Source organism: Trichoderma virens (assembly GCF_000170995.1).
Source record: "Trichoderma virens Gv29-8 chromosome Unknown TRIVIscaffold_2, whole genome shotgun sequence".
Lineage (NCBI taxonomy): Eukaryota > Fungi > Ascomycota > Sordariomycetes > Hypocreales > Hypocreaceae > Trichoderma > Trichoderma virens.
Window position 1 is genome coordinate 935,657 of NW_014013747.1, and position 17,590 is coordinate 953,246.

General features: G+C 51.2%; 3 protein-coding genes across 3 annotated transcripts; 2 read left to right on the top strand and 1 right to left on the bottom strand.

Moving 5' to 3' along the window:
* Nucleotides 1-459: 459 nt before the first annotated feature.
* Nucleotides 460-2,213, top strand: TRIVIDRAFT_176543 (uncharacterized protein; the record flags this gene model as incomplete). The annotated part of the gene is made up of 1 exon (XM_014104943.1): nucleotides 460-2,213. One exon carries the CDS (start codon nucleotides 460-462, stop codon nucleotides 2,044-2,046), a length of 1,587 nt encoding a protein of 528 aa, XP_013960418.1.
* Nucleotides 2,214-3,631: 1,418 nt separating this feature from the next.
* TRIVIDRAFT_218376 (uncharacterized protein) lies at nucleotides 3,632-5,528 on the top strand (the record flags this gene model as incomplete). The annotated part of the gene is made up of 3 exons (XM_014104945.1): nucleotides 3,632-3,794; nucleotides 3,850-4,277; nucleotides 4,338-5,528. 3 exons carry the CDS (start codon nucleotides 3,632-3,634, stop codon nucleotides 5,526-5,528), a joined length of 1,782 nt encoding a protein of 593 aa, XP_013960420.1.
* Nucleotides 5,529-10,723: 5,195 nt separating this feature from the next.
* Nucleotides 10,724-14,665, bottom strand: TRIVIDRAFT_122714 (uncharacterized protein; the record flags this gene model as incomplete). The annotated part of the gene is made up of 7 exons (XM_014104946.1): nucleotides 10,724-11,045; nucleotides 11,113-11,730; nucleotides 11,787-11,891; nucleotides 11,971-12,644; nucleotides 12,723-13,497; nucleotides 13,602-13,711; nucleotides 13,787-14,665. Coding segments are annotated over 7 exons (3,483 nt in total), but the record flags the coding sequence as incomplete, so codon positions are not given.
* Nucleotides 14,666-17,590: the final 2,925 nt, after the last annotated feature.

Genomic DNA, 17,590 nt, shown 5'->3' on the forward strand with positions numbered 1-17,590 from the left:
GATGTATAATGAGAAGGGGATTTCCCCCTTATATTTCCCTTTTTCTTTTCTTTTCATTTCTTTATGAATACTAAGATCGGCTTCGTATATTGACGTGATGTATCGGTATCTCTAGAACAGGATTCAATTAAGCAGTACCGATCATGTTTTTGCATGTGCATGTGATGTTCTTGTTTCTCATAGAGACTTTATGTGAAGCAGTTGATGCAAAGAAAGCGCCCGTCTCAATTGCGCTAGTCTGTATGAGGCATAGTGGCATCGCCCCGCGAAAGGTAAATACAATTCGGTCTTAGATAAGATAAGCAAAAAAAATATATCCAGGAACCTGCTGCACGGCTACTTCATTTATCCATTGAAAAGAGACTGGCCACCAAGACAGCGCTCGTTCAACCAGAAAAAAGAAAACTACTCACAAAACCGTTGCTGCAAAGAATCAACCAATCGAAACGAACCGATACAATGGCAACCCAAGCGGCGCCCTTGCCAAGGGTGAAGCTGGCATCTGGTCCCGCGCCTTTGACGGCAGAGCAAAGATACTGGAAGGCGTTCAAGAACCAGCTCCTGATCCCATCGCCGACCAATTTCCCTATTACGCACGTCTCGAATAGCAACGACTGCTTTGCCGTGACGACAGGCACGCGCGTTCAGATCTACTCGAGTCGCACCCGCAAGCTACTCAAGACAATCACCCGCTTTGGAGATGTGGCGCGAAGCGGAGAGATTCGCCGGGATGGCCGCGTACTGGTGGCAGGAGACGACACGGGCAGGATACAAGTGTTTGATGTGAACTCGAGGGCTATCCTGAGGACGTGGTTGGAGCACAAGCAGCCCGTATGGACGACGAAATTCTCGCCTGTCGAGCTGACTACGGTGCTGAGCACGAGCGACGACAAGACGGTCAGGTTGTGGGATTTGCCTACCAGCGAGCCGACGAGTACGTTTGTGGGACACGCGGATTATGTGCGAACCGGAAGCTTCATGCCGGGCACAATGGCCAATATGGTGGTGTCGGGAAGTTACGATTCGACAGTCAAGCTCTGGGATCCGCGAACAGGGAATAACTCTGCCGTCATGACATTCAAGCACGCCGCCCCCGTCGAAAGCGTCCTACCTCTGCCAACGGGAACAACTGTTCTGGCTGCTGCTGGTAGCGCCGTCAGCGTACTCGATCTTGTTGCCGCACGACCGCTACATCTCATCACCAACCATCAAAAGACAGTCACGTCTATGAGCCTGGCCTCTGGCGGTCGCCGTCTTGTCACCGGCAGCTTGGAAGGCCATGTTAAGATGTTTGAGACGACCGGGTGGAATGTTGTCAACAGCTTCAAGTACCAAGCCCCCATTCTCTCTGTTTGCGTTATCCCCTCAAGCGATACCTCTGATGCTGGTGACCGCCATCTCGCCGTTGGTATGCAATCTGGTGTCCTTAGCATCCGCACACGACTCACCGCCGCCGAGGCCACGCGTGAGCGCGAGCGAGAAAAGGAAATGGATGCTCTCGTTGCCGGTACTATCGACTCCCTTGATGCGAAGAAGCAGAAGCGCAAGCGCCGCATCGAAGCCACGAAGCGCCTTGATCTGCTCGGCGAGGGCGCAGACGTTGTCATTGCCAATGAAGGCCGCGTCAGCAAGAAGAAGGAAAGACCATGGCAATCCGACCTCCGCCATGCCCGCTATGCCAAAGCTCTCGACCAAGTCATTGACCGTTCGTCACCCGAGTACGCGCCCCTCAACGTCCTTACCTTGCTGCTTGCGCTTCGTCACCGCAGAGCTATACGAGATGCGCTGGAGAACCGCGATGAGCAGAGCGTGCAGCCCGTTCTGAAGTGGGTATGCGGGCATATCTGCGACCCACGCTACGTGAGCATCTGTGTCGAAGTTGGCATCCACTTGTTGGACCTGTACGCCGAGTACGTTGGTGCCTCAGCGGAGCTACATCAAGGATTCAAGACTTTGCACAGGAGAGTCAAGCTCGAGGTTGAGAGAGCACAGTTGGCTTGCCAGAGTGGGGGCATGCTGGAGAGCTTGATGATGGGGGCGATATAAAGGGAAGAGATACGGCATATTATAGTGCAGGGCTCCTGGGACGTATTATATGAGGGGAGGAAAAGGAGGCGGGAGCATTTGGTATAGTTTGGCGTTTTGGCGGCATCATTCAAGGCTACGAATGCTCGTTCGTATAAAACTTGGGAATTCTATTGTCAATTTTGTCTATCTGAGTCGAGATAAGTAATACAACGTAAAAAGATTCAGTATACTGATGATTTTGTGTCTGTGATTGTCAGGAGGTGGTAACCCCAGCCAGGATGAATCCCTCCTGCTTGGAGTAGCATCGCCTTCTGCCTTGGACAAGTTTCTAACTAGGTATTTAAATAATAATGACATAGAGAATACGAACTTACTGTAGTATCAAACTCTCCATTATATGCAAGCCAAGAAGCGCTCCAGTTTATAGTAGGTCCCAGGATACATGCCCGCCATCTACAGGACGGCTACACGTTTGCTTACTACCTACTAGGTAGGTATTAATTTGTCTTTGTATTCTACCAAATCTTCGGATTCGCTGCAACCTTCCTCTTTAATAAAGTACAGCTGCAGCGGCCATATTTTACAAGAAATGGACGCCGTGTACAAAACTCAAGCCCATCCCCTCGTCGTAGCAGCCGGCACTTGAGAGTCTTAGATGTTACTTCTAAGTCACAAACTATAACGCTACTAGAAACTTTCAAGATGAAGTCTGGGGCAACGATCTCAGCTCTTTTCGCGGGTCTCTCGATCGCCAGCCCCTTACAAACCCGCTAGTTACCATCGGATCACTTCAACATATCTTTTTTTCACACTGCAATGTCAGACCTTTAGCTGCTGCTACACAAAGCTTCTCAATGACTGACTTAGAAGAAACTTCAAGTATTTAAGGCACATGAGAGTGCTGCTTTTGATTAGTAAATACTATTTTTACTTTCCAGGGAAAAATTCCAACAGTATGACTAGTCCACATACATCACATTTGCGTCGTCATGAGTGCGTGCTTGTGTTACTATACCTTAGGTATGTGCTGGCAATATACAAGATGCTGTATCAGGCTGATGTAGATATGGACATCAATCCATCTCAATAATTGGATTCTGCGCCGCACACTTGGGAGAAGTAATAATGCCCAAGCCAACCAATGGGCTTGTGCTACAATTCCCTCACAATCCTTATCTTTAGCTTACGATGCCTCCCGCATAGAATGAAAGCAAAATATTCAATACAGCCAATCCCGTGCCGTTGGTTCGAATCTGCATATGCAATCAGGCTGCGAGACTGGAGGTACATCCATTGCACCTGTCAACCGGCAGACAGGTGTCACGCGCCTGTAGGCCTCCCCGTTGCGACTCGCCAATGCAGCGCTGGAGCCCTAATTCACCTGTATATGTTTATCCCTTTCGAAAATATATTCCCTGAAGCTATTTTTCTTCTTCCCTTACTTCTCATCAAACCATCAGTCTTCCTTCCACATCTGCCAACAGCAAATTCTACACACCTTGTGTCTCACATCACCAGCATTTATTTGCATCTCTTTCGGATAATTTCTAAAGCCTCGCAGTGGAATAGCGAATCTTGATCTGTGCATCAACCTGCTCATGCCATGGAGTCTCAAACCCCAGAACAGCGACTCCGGTCGTGGTACGCCCATGTGTGGGCTCCTAGAGTCGACCTGATCGGTGACATTGCCGGCAAAGAGCCATTCCTTATTCATGGCGAGTCCCTGATTCGACACTGTCTTGAAGAGTCACCCGCCGATTTTCAAGGTATGATGAAGAAACCCCCCGATGCCCATCGTAGCAGCCACCTAACAGCCCATAGATGGGTTCCAATTGCTGCATGCTGTATATCTTGTCGAACGGTTCCTTAGCAATCTTCAAAAGAGAGGATGCGACTTTGACGTCGTCTTCTTCCGCGACCTAAGAGATCTTTGCGTTCCTCGTCTCTCTGGCTTCGAATACAAATATCAATACGCAAGAAGGGTGATTATCAAGCATCTGCAGAGACATACTAAAGAATGTGCCAACAAGTCTGGTACACGATCTTCTATTTTAGAATTTGACTCCCTTCGCAGCCAGGAATTCAGCAATTACCTCCAGGGTTTGCCCATTCATTTTGTTTTATGCCATGATGGGGATGATTCAGAAGATGCCAAGGATGCCACCATCTTGCGGTATATTATACGCTATTTAATCTCTCTTGGCAAGAATGTAGCCATTATCAACTCGCTTAAGTGGAAGAGTTCAAAGGTAGCATGTGTGACCTTCGTTGTGTGAGCATCTGAAACTGATATTGCGCATTTTCTCTAGGCATATGCAGCGTTGCTAAGCAAGTCGCCTGTGCAGCTGGCACCATTGTCCATTCTAATGGAATTCGATTCACCATTTACTCCACTATTTGATCAAAAGAATGATTGTATCCAGCCTATGCTCATAGAGCTTCAGCATTTGACCATTCGAGAGCGTCTAGGCATTACGGCCTGTCAATCTCTAGTCAAGCTATTGAAGGGCAACTTGGTGGCTCAGGTTGGCCTGGACGAGAGAATACAAGCGTTTCTTCTCCATCTCGCAGTCCTCAAGCACTGTACTCTGCTTGAGCGTCAGCATTGGGTTGGACCACAATGTGGCCATCTATACCCCGAAGACCGTGAATTCTTGCGTCAGGTCATTGAACTGTCATGGAGGTTGCTGGAGAACGATGAGTGGCTAGCCAGCATGAATATTTCGGAAAACGAATGGGATCTGTATGATGCCATTGATGGATCTTTATTCCATTTTATGCTCGAGTCTCTCCGCTCTAGCCAGCGGCTTCCTAGTCAAATCATCCAGTCGTGGCAACACCTTTGGACAGCTTTTCGCGCAGGAACAGATACTCATTTCCCAGAGCATCTCCCCCAACTTACCAATATTTCGGACGAAACGCCTCCAGGAGAGTCGAATATGTTGCGAGTATCGGCTTTGCCGTTTAGCCACCCCGTGCTTGATACTTTTCTCAAGGATATCCAACTGAATGAGAGTCGAGAAATACAGGATTCAACCTCCCACTACGTCTTTGAGGATCTTCACCATTGGCATAATACCAAGATGCTGTTGCCTCAGAGAAAAATCCGGAAGCTTGGCTTTTTCGCGAGACAAAGGATGCAAAAGCGCATTGCTAGCGTGGTGGCATACTCGGCGAGCCTTACAAACGCAAGAGGCAAGCTCATTAACCCCGAAATCGTGGTTGTGAAGAAGGTCGTGAAGAAGCCTGCAGTTGCGCATAACCTCAAGAATAAAGATGCACAGACAAAAAATGTCAGCCTTCAGCCCCAGGCAAAATCCAAGAAGCCGGGACGCCATGCAAACAAGCCAGGTGGTAAAGAGCTCGCACTAAGAGCTGCTCAAGAGCTTCAAGAGCAAAAGGCCTTGGTCAAGCGAGACAACACAATCACCCTATGGATTCAATGTTCCCACGATGGCTTCAAACGTCCAATCACACCCCAGGGAATTTACTTTGTATAATTATAGAACGATTATCTAATCGCAAAACGCCTCCTTTGCTCTGCGAAATCCAACGTAAATTGCGTCTCTCCACCCAGCTCCATAAAACGACCCGGCCCGTCCGATATCCGCCGCCGAACCAACCCCAGTTTCGACCACATCCCTCAAAAAGGTATGTGTACATATATGAAGGAGCTGGCAAACGAGTTCTCCCTCGGCTTCAAGAGGTGACTTGTCGCCACATCTGATTACAATGACGTTGCATAAAACAACTGGCGGTGGGCTGCCGGTGGGTTGTCCGCAGTCAAAATGTGCGACTTGTCTCTCTGGCAACGAGCGCGAATCCGCAGGTACCGGTACGACTAATCGAGTAGCATGAATAGAAACAAGAGACACGAGTAATATAGATGCCTAGCTTTGCGTAGCATTGTCTCATGCAATGTGGTGTGTTGCATGGCTCCTAGTGCTCATACCGTCACCAGCCAGTCATCGCTAGTCGCGATGGCATCAAGAGCTGTTCGAGACCAGCCATCCTGGTCCCACGGCAAGCAAGAGTACATAGCCGGCACAGGCCATCTCAGGGCCCGGAAAATATCCAGGGAAATCCAAATGCCCGGAAACTAAACCCCAAGGAACCTGATCCTCGCATCCCTTGCCCGCATGCCTCGCATCTACGGGGTTGCCCGGGCCTCTTTGTCTTAGATTTTGGTAAAATTATTTTTTCATCGACACCCACCACAAAGGCCTGATCGAGGGTAGAAATAAACGCAAGGCAATCCCCTGCTGGCACTTGAGGCATAAAAACTCTCTGCCCCTACGTAACGCCGAAGACCATGTCACTGGTAACATTCACCCACAGACGGGCCGTTTTGTTTTGGAGGGATCGTCTCAAGCTAGCGGGGAGATGAAGAAGATGCCCAAAAACATGGACTCCGTGCCACCAACTAGTAAATACATGGGGATAACGCAGACAGACAGACAAATAGTTTGCGGGGTTTAATTAAAAGTCTCGTTAAAGTTCGCTTATACTAACCAGAAACTTCCCCTTACCGCGCAAGTGCCGCGCGTATGTAAGCTGAGAAAGAGAGTAAAGAGGAAAACAAACTGGTACGGAGCTGGGCTTAAAGCCGAGAGGACATTAATCACAGCCTCACCTTCGAATCAATGCCGCTAGCTACAGTTACTCGGTGTTACAGTAGGCGGCATACGGGAGGTCTGAGCTCAACCTAGAAACGCGCTTGCGGTTGTCGTCTACACTAGAGCTGAACGGCGGCTCCTTGCTAACTCATCTCGTCTGTCATTCTCGTACGATTTCGGAGGGCGCCCGATGAATAAACGCATCCATGATTGGCACTAAACAGCGATTCTCCCATCTCGCCTAACTATATTTGCGATTGGGATTTGTTACCTGTAAGAAAAAAAAGAGAGAGGCAGTGACGAAGGACGAAGAGAAATAACTCGGTTGATCCTTGAAAAAAAAAACACACACGGAAATGTCCCGACAGCAAACTAATTCTTTAGTCGGCCTCGTGATATGTGCCATTATGAGTAAAAGATGCGCGGCAAAGGTTCTTTCAATGATACCTCCTTGAATAGGTACGCGTTCATCTAGACCTTGCCACCACGGAACTCGCTGTCACATATCTCTTCTTTTCTTCTCTCCATCTGTTGTATTAGCGAAGGCAGCAATCAGATTAAGCAGACCCCAGTCCGCTAACGAATCAACCTTGTGGTTTTGATGCCCTGTTGAGCGGCATTAGTCGGGGTTCTCTATTGCCGAGCTGGACGACCCTCGGGAAATACCAGTACAAGTAGACTTGTAGCAAACCCATCATACCTCGGCCCTTCAATTAGCACCAGGTTCGTTCGTCAACTTGTTTCCCTTTAGCGAGCCGATTGTCTCATCGCCAACTACCTATTCCATTGACAATCTGTGAGGCCAACACGAATCTAACAACAGAGTGTTGACGAGTGTAACCCGGACATAATCATTCTGCTCCTAGCTTGCAGAGTTTACAAAGTAATCCCAGTAGTAACACCTTCTTGGCACAGGTAGAGACGGCACAGAGTCGTCAAACACAGCATTGCAACAATGCCCACAACTCACTTACACACACGCCCTCCCCCCCCTTTAACCTCCAAGCCTCCTCCAATGGGTGTATCCAGCTCACTGGGCATTTCCAAATCCAGCCCTAGAACCCCGTCTTTACATTAGTGCAGATTTTCAATTCCCAGAAACCCATCCCACATGTTGTATCCTTGAATAGTAATCTCCGTGGTATCTGTCAAAGCGGCAAAGCCCCAACACCCCAGGACCCGAGTTTTGGCGTCTCGGCTCCGTTTCTCCATCGCGGAATCCTTCAACCGTTCGCCCACACCGGGCCCAATTGCAACGTTCTTGGGAGCCTTCTTTGTGCGTGACAAATTAAATATTTCCCGCCGCCCTTACAATGTCACTCTGGGAGGGTACCTTGCACCGCGGGTTGGCATGTACATGCAGCCTGCAGTCCTCACATGAACATCCGCAGCCACCACACAAGACGGTGGCTGAAACCAGCCCCGACAAATCTCCAAAGGCCCAGGCCTTTGAAATCAAAACATCAACGGCGTTAGATGGATGGGCCAGAAATCGCAGATGATGCAAGCTGTTGCTTTCTTTCCCGGGCTTCCCAAAGCCACACATGTTCGACAGACCGGGAACCCCTTCCTTTCTCCACGAACACATGTAACCATCTTTTGATGTTTCGCCGTCTTGTCGCGAATCAACAGGGCACGCATCTGCTCGTTGCTTCAAGAACAGGCCAATGACATTCTCGCACACTCACCCGCACTGCATACTGCGTCTTGGTATCAATCCCAATGCTACCTTGCGTGCGATTCGCTTCGGCACATGGGGCTCGTACTCGGCACATGCTACAAGCCATTCACCCATTCATCCTTTCATCCTTTTCTTTTCCTGTACCGGCATCCCCCTTGCTTACTTAGCATTGGGCGCTCACGGGAATAGAAAGGAGAAAGAGTAAATGGCAAAGAGCAATGGGACATCCCACATGGATGTACATGTACAAGTCCATCCATCCATCCATCCATCCATCAATCCCATGATAGTTGCAGTGAAAAGGGCCCCCAGCCTCCAAAACGGCGGCAAACCTTGACTCAAACCCTCTCCTCACTTTGCCCTCCCCTTGCTCTCCTCCAATTTTTTTCCCCAAGACCCCCTTGCCCTTGTCCAGTCGGTCGGGTCAGCTCTAAGCTCCGTCGTCCCTCTCTGATCCCCGCTCTATCCAACTAACTGGCAATGCATACCCAAATGCTCTTATCATGTCAATCCCGTCACCTGCTCGCACTAACACACACACACACACACACACACACACACACACACACACACATACACGCATAACACGCATAACGAGGCTTTTTTTCTCCTTCTTGCCTCTCTTATCAGGATAATCAGCCGCCGCCAAGCGACGTAAAACCCCTGCTCCAACACGCCAGGTTTTGATCTCTCGATACACGGTCCACAAAAGTGCACTCCTGTTGTTGTGTCGACTTGCATCCTTCCCTACATGGCTACCAAAGTTTACTCCGTGACTATTGTAGGCGACCAAAGACCCCCCCCCCCCCCCATTCCCGCCGTTTTGCGGATATTGCGGTGGTTGGCTGGGACACAGGAGTAACATGGTCAGGGGCGTTTTATTGTGGAAATAATATGTCTGCTTACTGCCAGCTTGCCCTGCATCAAACGGTCTGTGCCGGTACTTCCAGGTTGATGGCCCAAATGGAAAGCAAATATTGTACAAATATATGAAAAGTAAAGTAAACAAAGGGGGACCGGGTGTGCATGTACATGTATAAGACATACATACTCCGTAGATATGGATACTCCCGGAGAGGGTTGAGAGGGAGAGACCAGAAAATGCTGATCGCTACACCCTGGCAGACCCGCCTCCACGGTAACCCCGGCCTAGACGAGGAACATCAATCATTATTGCCACCAAATCCCCAGCACATGGCATTGATCGTCCTTGAAGGCTCGGATCTTTCGTGCCGAGGTCAAGTCTCATATGGACTAATACATATCTTGGTTCTGTACAGTATGTACATGTAGCAAAGTCCACTAACTGCGACAACAAGCAACACACTCGTATCGACAAACACCAGCAGCGATATACTTGTACAAGAAGCTTAAATCATACCTAGTATGGAGTGAATATTATGTATATACTTTATATATGTTTGGGTGTAAATAGCGTATCGGATATGTGGCGACAGGCCCCTTTGATAAATAGATGCAGCCACCATAAAATCCTCATTCATGGCCCCATGATGCCACCTTCACTTTTCCCTCTCGACAGAGAGCAAAACAAAACAAGAGTAGATCCATGATTCCCTTTATCCCTAGTTTCCCAGAACGAAGTACCCAATGTTACGACGCATGCAAATGATCGCTTCGCCCCCTTGTCCATTCAACCGCTCCTCCCCCTTCTCCCCCTTCCCCTTGTCACCGTCGGCCATTCCTTAAAAGTCATGGATACGCGTGGTGGCTTGCATGCAGAGTGGTATCTCCTCCAAATCCATCCAAGGCTTGTAATAGTTGTGTAAAAGGGGAAGAGAAAATGAAACAAAAAACGTAAAAACGGTAAAGTGAGCATTAGCTTTCCGACAGCGCCAGTCCTGGAACAGAGTATTCGATACATTGTATGAAGTAGCAGCGATACATTTTGAAATGATAGCTTCTAGATTGTTTCAGAATTTTTTTTTTTTTGGTTTAGCAAGAAAAAGAAGAAGAAGAGACATGGTCCGAAGACCATCAATGAGGTCTATGCCTTGCGTGTAAATGATATCCAAATGAGAAATACGAGTCAAAAAATCGCAGTACGATGCAATCGTCGCGCCCTGCGCTGCGCCGTCAACCGTAATATCGGCGTATCGCTGAGCTAACCGCCCATTCAAACGTCTTTGTATTGTCCACTGAATGCTTCCCCGTTCAAGTTCATGTAAATAGTTGTAAGAGAGACAAAACAAGATAATCCCTAGATTTCGCCATTGGTCAAAGAAGCACAGTTACAAAAGCAACAGAGCTAAGCCACCCAACTTTGCCAAAGAATAAACAAGGAAATAAGATATCAAGGGACTTTGTTGGTCCATAAAAGAAACGGAGGATAAGAGAAAGTTGGCGTTTTCTCTTACTGCCCCGAGGGCAATCCGATCTGCGGCGGTGGCTGTGGCACCATCGGCGGTGCAATATTAGGATCGCTAGCATAGGGTGGTGCTGCGATCGGAAGCTTGGGGGTATGATGGCTTGGATTGCTGGAGGAGAAACTCGAAGCTGTTCTTCCATCCGTTGGAAACAGGTCTCGCTGAAGTCCTTCCAAGATGTGCATGTCAATCCTCAGAGAGCTCGTATGCGTTGCCGACTGCCGGAGGAACGCAATCGTCTTGGTAAACAAGTTGCGTAAAAGCCCGTCGTCTACAAACTTGTGCAAGACGGGATCTTTGAAGGCTGCTGAAAGAACGAGAAGATTGCCCCATTGCCTATACCAGTCATGTTAGTAAACAATCTGATTCAACTTCACCTTTGTCATGGTGGATGCAAACTTACGCATGCGCCGTGCCGAACACGTTAGTGATAATAGGTCGCTTATCCCCAAGCCCGTGAAACGACTTGGTGCTTTCAATCAAAGCCACAATGCCCTTTCGAGCCAGCTCAATGATGGAAGGATCTAGTTGGCTTGGTTTCTTGGTATCTGGGCGGATATACGGCGCGATGATGCCATCGCGGTATTCTGACATAACAGGGATGTGGGGGCTCGAGGGGTGACGTTTCACCTCAAAGGACCACTGGAGGATTTGTCGAACAAATGGCCGATACGTAATCATCTGTGCTCCCCAATACTTGGCTCTCAGACGCGCTGACAGAATGTCATGTGCAGGGGGGTCCGACTCATTGAAGCGGAAGCTGGCCGGGACCCAACGCATTCCGGAGACACCACCCGCCACCAACTCCACGTTCTTGAGGCCCTCGGGCTTACTGGAATCATCCGGGGAGTAAAACATGCGGTGGATGCTGTTCAAGTGCGTCCGGAGATAGAGCTGCGCGGGATAGCTATCCACAACTCGTTGATCGAATCCTTGCAAAAGACTCATGTTGGGCTGGGGCATGTCATTCTCATACTGCAAAAGGCCAGACGGTGGCAGTGGGAGCTCGGCAATCAAGTCACTGTGACGAATACGAATTAGTACCAAACAACTGCACGATACGTGTCCGTCCCTTACCTTTCTAGCTGCAGACACGTCCAAAAGGCGAGCGCAAGCTGGTTGTACTTTGTTTCTTGGATAAATTCCATCTTGGTCTTTATTCTCCGTAGCTTATCCAAGCTCCTGTAAAAATGTGTTAATAGCCTTAAACAGAATCGGTGTTTACTGTGATTGCAGTAAAGAAGCAAAGGGTGAGACTTACGGTCGCATAATGACTTGCAGCTTGTGGCTTGCTTTGTGGATAAATGCAAAGCTCTCCAGCGGGCGTGCGAGCTGGCCGTGATATAATCCAGCAAAAATGTTGGCGTAGACATTCTTCATATTATGGTAGGCGCCCGTGTGGTTTCCGAGAATGTCAGTTGCCAACGCAAAGTACTCCAAACCAGGAATAACCTCATAGTTCTTTTTCAAACTATACCCTGAGCGAACAGTACCACTGGCACCGTGGATGGATGATCTCCTGCTCTGGTAGCCACGTTCCTGATCCCTAGGCGAGGGGAAACCAGAGGATTGAGAGTGTGATGAGAATCCCGGAGGTGATCCCTGTGTTGGCGATGGAGGCACTCCGTTGCGACTGACTGGGCTCCCGTGAGGGATCGGGTCGACAGGGAAAATCACGTCAGGAACATCTTCCTGATGCAAGCAGACCTTGCCGAGAGCAATGACGATGAGAACCAGCGCGCTGTGGATAGAGCGGCTCGGCTTCCCAACACGAACAGGCCCTGGCGTTGAAGGCCCATCCGCCTCTGGAGTTCGCTTTCTCTTGGAGCCCGTGACCTCCAGCGGTGGAGGTGGCTGTGGCGGAGCGACAGCGAAGGCCGACTTCAAAGGTTGGGGCTTTGGCTTCGGGTTGGCAGTGGGAAGATCGTTCAAGAACTGCGCGACCCACTCGTCCAGCACTTTTGGCTGAATGATGGGGTGCATGTTCAAAATGTTGTCCTTGAAGCTCTGCACATAGAGCGCGATCTTGTGCTCGCTGAAATCCGGGTTTCCGTCAGAGCCAAGAACGCCACCTCGATACTCGATCTGATCGCCAGGACTAAGACCGCCTAGCTGGCCCCAATCCGCAGCGGGAGAAGAGGAGACAATGTCCGACATGTTGTCGTCGCCCATATCAACGTTGCCATGATCAGCTGTTGCCTCTCTGGAAACTCGAAAATGCGCGTCTTCTCCTCGCCCGTATACCTTCAAGATTCCGCGGTTCTGCTCTATGCTGATGGGATACTCGCTGACAAACTTGATGCCTTCGCGCTCCAGGTGGTTCCGCGTTAGCTCTCTGATAGGGTCCCAATCAAGAAGAAGGCCGGCCAAAGTAGTATGGTTGATGGGGATTGCAGGCTCTCCTGGGGGCACAGGAGGCCCAGGTTCCGCCTCTATCTCGTCCTCGGCCATGAATGTGGTGGCTACAGGTTCGGTTGGCACCGATTCTGCGGGTACCGTTTCAGTAGACAGTACCGGCTGGTCTCGGGAAATTTCATCCACGGGTGATCGGTTCGCCATGTACTCGTCCGGCGGATGTGGTGAGCTCGGAATAGGTATTGACATGGGCTTGAGCTCCGGATCATGGCTGGGATCTCGTTTAGGCTGAAATAAGCTTGACGTCCTTGAGAAGACTACTTCCATCTTAGTCAACCTGTCATCCATGTGTCCGAAGCGCTCTGCAAGGTTAGCAAGCGTGGACTGCATGCTTGAGATGCCATCCAGAATGTCGGCTTGCGCTTTGTCGGTTCTATACATCAAATTTATGTCAGCCTACCATCATATTTCGCTTTCAAAAGGCCAAGACTGGGGGGGGGTGAAGGCGAAGATGATAAAAAGTCCGGTGCGGCTTACGCTTTTGGCACGGGGTCGCGATATCTGCACTCCGTGCCCTTATCTCTACACGTTTTGCATGGTTTCGTCTCATCGCACTTGGCTTTCAGTTGTCGACACTGATCGCATGCCTAAGAAGGGTCAGTTTCCGAGTCCCACACAGCCACGCGTAAGAAAATAAAGTGATAAGGGGGGCCAAGTCAGACCTGTGAAGCTCTGGTATTCTTCTTTTTCTGGGTCGAGTAAACACCGTAGAAGGGTTCCGCGGGTTGGTAGCTGGGGGTCTGTTCGTAGGAAGACTGATGCGCCATCGGTGTAGGAGGGGGGGGAAAGCTGGGAGCTCGGTAGGCTGAGGGAGTCGGGGGCAACGATGGTCCATTCTCGTAATTCATGTGTCGTGGCGGAGGATTATCTTGGAATGGGGGCGGAGGGTGCTGCTGCTGTGGCTGCTGAGGATGTTGTTGCGGATGCTGCTGCTGAGGGTGCGGTGGTGCCATCTGTGGTGGCGGCGGAAGCGACTCTGGCGCATGGCCGGTCGAGTTGGGCCTCCGTAGATCCTCGCCAGGCTCTCGTTTTATGATGGTATCTCGGTTGGCATATGGGTGATAGGGAGTATGCGCGGGCGACATAGGATGCTGAGGCCCCGGGAGTTGCGGTCCCGGGTGCTGAGGTCCCGGATGATGCTGGGGCGGCGGCGGCGGCGGTTGGCGATACGGGTCCTGCATGGGAGCGAGAATCTCTTGATCGGAGTGTCGACGGTCAATCTCAGGGTGCTGCTGAGCATGCCCATGAACCGACGCCGGTGCTGGCGGCGCAGGAGGAGGCAGCTCTGGGGCACGAGACGGGTATGGCTGGTAGTGGTGATGGTGGTGAGATGAGCCTTGGGGAGGAGGAGGCGGCGGCGGCGGCGGCGGTGGTAGCTGGGGATTGGAAGCAGCATGAGGAGCGTGAGAAGGATGAGGAAGAGAGTGATGAGGTGACGGAGGAAGAGGATGATGATGAGGATGCGGCAACGTAGTGGGCTGCGGCCCGGCACCCGCCCAAGAGGTGAGGCGCGGCCGTTTGCTGTCGGGTCCTGGATCCATGCTGGCTTGACGTAGAGACAGTACAAGCTAGGACACACGGACACATAATCAGGAACGAGGCGAAGAGAAAAGCAAGGACCACAGAGGGGTGTTGGCCATGGGCTGGAGGCGAAACACCAGACACCGGGGGAGTGAAGCCCGGAGGGCTTGATGAGCGGTGCTTGGTTATTGGACCTTTGGCAGCGGGAGACCGGGAACCAGGGAGGACATGGGGTGGGTGAGCCTCACACGATTAGGGCGACTATGATGACATCTGAGTTGCCGCCGTCGAGAGACTTGAAGGTATAGGTGTATGTGTAGGTATACGTGCAGGTGTAGGTATACGGGCAGGTATACAGGTACGAGTACAGGACAGAGGACGTCGGTTGATAGTCGAGGTGAGAAGCGGGCTATTGACGGCTTGGCCTAGCCCCAACCCAGTAACGCGAACGCGGCAAAGGGGGGCGATCAACCAGGACGAGCCTCTCGTTGGGCAGCAGGATGTAGGAGAGAGAAGGAAGAGAGAGAGTGAGAGAGAGAAGCAGAGCAGAGCAGAGCTTCACCAAGCTATCCTCCGGTTGCCGGCAGCCTGTGGGGGCGGGATGAAAAGAAGGAAGAGGGCCAAGGCGAGAGAGACAAAGTTCCCAAGTACCCAGAACCCTGCAGCCCAGCCAATCCTGCCCGATGAGGTCGAGCCGCCTAGGCGAACGAACGACGATGACGGGCAAATGGGCGGAGGGGGGGGGGGAGTGTCAAATCGAACAAGGCCGGCCGAGGGACGTGAGAGGGCGAGAGAGGGAGAGGGTGGTGGTAGCACAAGACGTCAAGCAAGAGGTTGGATGCCGTAGCATGGCATGGCATGGTATGGACGGACAGTAGAAAAAAAAAAAAAAAAAAAAAAAAAAATAGCTCCAGCGTCCAGGTGAGACGAAATGCTGATACCGCTCGCTGGTCCAGAGCCCGAGAATGGCCTCCATCCTGGCAGGTACCCCGACTCAGCGCCAGGCTAATCAGCGAGGGTGTCGGCTGGCGTCAGGTACCTGGCGAGGTACCTCGACATGCCGTTGTCCGTATTTTTGGCATTCTGGGGGGGCGCGCGCATGTGGCCCGCTGACGCCACCAGAGCTCCAGAAGCTCCCAGGTACACGCTAGCAATTAGCTGTCGTACTACCTGGGAGGTACATGTTGCGCTGTGGGGCGCGCAGGGTTTGCTTGCGAGAAACCGGGGCCTCGTTGCAGGGTTCAAACTTGGGACTGCGGCGAGAACACCAGAGGCTGTGGGATGATGTCGGCGATACAGGCCAAGCAAGGGATCCCTGGCTGCTGTCTGCCGGGCTCTTTGGCGCTGCGTCTGGCTGTTTTTTGTTCATGGCCTGGCCGTAGACAGGAAGCGGCAATACATACGTCGCCCAGTGGCCGGGGGGATTCATGGTTGGCACCCAATGGAACAGTTGCCCAGAAACTCGGAGGCGACCAGGGGCTGGGAGTGGGAGCGATCACAACAAGCTGCGAGCGAGGGTGTCATTTTGGAGATGGCTGGCTGCGGGCCAGGGCATCAAGAAAAAGGATGGATTACGGGTACAGACAGGTTGGGCAGTATGTGCGAGAAGGCACAGTAGCACCTCCTTGGCTCTAGGAGTATGTAGGTACTCAATACTGTAGCAAATATTGGAGTGGCGGGAAAACAACACTAGCAGCAGCAGCAATAATATCAACTACTCGGACACCACCGACAACACAGACGGGAAAGAAAAAGGAAATAACAAACAAAAAAAAGAAAAAAGGCGGCACATGGTGGAGGAGGAGGATGAGGGTGGACTCCAGCCAGTCGCGTGGACCACGACCGCCTGCGATTGGACATGACGGCATGTACTTGGGTACATTCGCGCTCCAAGACCTCCAACTGCCTGAACAGAACAAAGATGGTGATACAGCAGCTCCAAATTTGCTCCGCACGCACTAGCGGCCGGTACTCGTACATGCACAGTACTACTTGCGAGCGCTCCAATCCTGGCCCAGGTACTGCACCTTATGATCAAATACCTAATACTGCCAATACTTTGCATGTACTCGTGTCAGCGGCTCCCGCTGTCCTGCCAGAGCCATGTACTTTGCGAGTACCAGCAGAAGCGTGCAGTAAACGACATTGGGACGGAGGTTTGCGCATGTCCGGCCTTCTCTCCGACTACGTGTGTGTACGAGTACTCGTACTGGCGCTTGTACGTATCTCCGTGCCGCCACTACCACAAATGCTGCTACAGTACAGTACGGCCACTATACCGTCATACTCTACTGCTTGTCTTTGTTATGCTCATCATTCCCGTCATCTTTTTTTTTTCTTCCTGTCCTTGTCTCTCATCGTCGTCGTTCCTTTCTTGGCCCATCTCGCTAGCCGCCCCGTATACAGCGGTAATATCTGACTAATGTTCTCCGAAATGAGCCGAGGCCAATGTACATGAGGTTAGCACCAAGGCACCCCCAACGTGAAAAGTCCCGAGCAACAAATTCGCCTGCCTGATGCCAATGCCTTGGTTTTGTTGCCTCTCGAGCTGCATTTACACCGTGGAGACGCCTGGTAGCACACCGACGGAGAGCAGCAGCAAAGCAAGCAAAGCAATAGTGCACCAGCTAGTATCTAGAGCGCACCAGCTCCGTCAAGCCATGGCACGTACGAGTAAGATCCGGGCGCCGGATGCAGTCCCTAGAGCGGCGGAGAGGGCGGAGAAGCCTCGACGGTTGCTTTAGAACCCTCGCCATCGTCACCACCGCCTGGTTTCATCCTCACGATGGCTCCAGAAAAGCCAGTCAGCTCTCCCAGCTGAGGCCCCGACGAGTGGACCGTGCCGCATCAAGTCCAGCAACAGGTCCAGCGACTGGTGGTGGTGGCGTGGGGCAGCCGGCGCCGTTTGTTAGCAACAATTCTGTTTTTCGTGTGCCTGTAGTTAC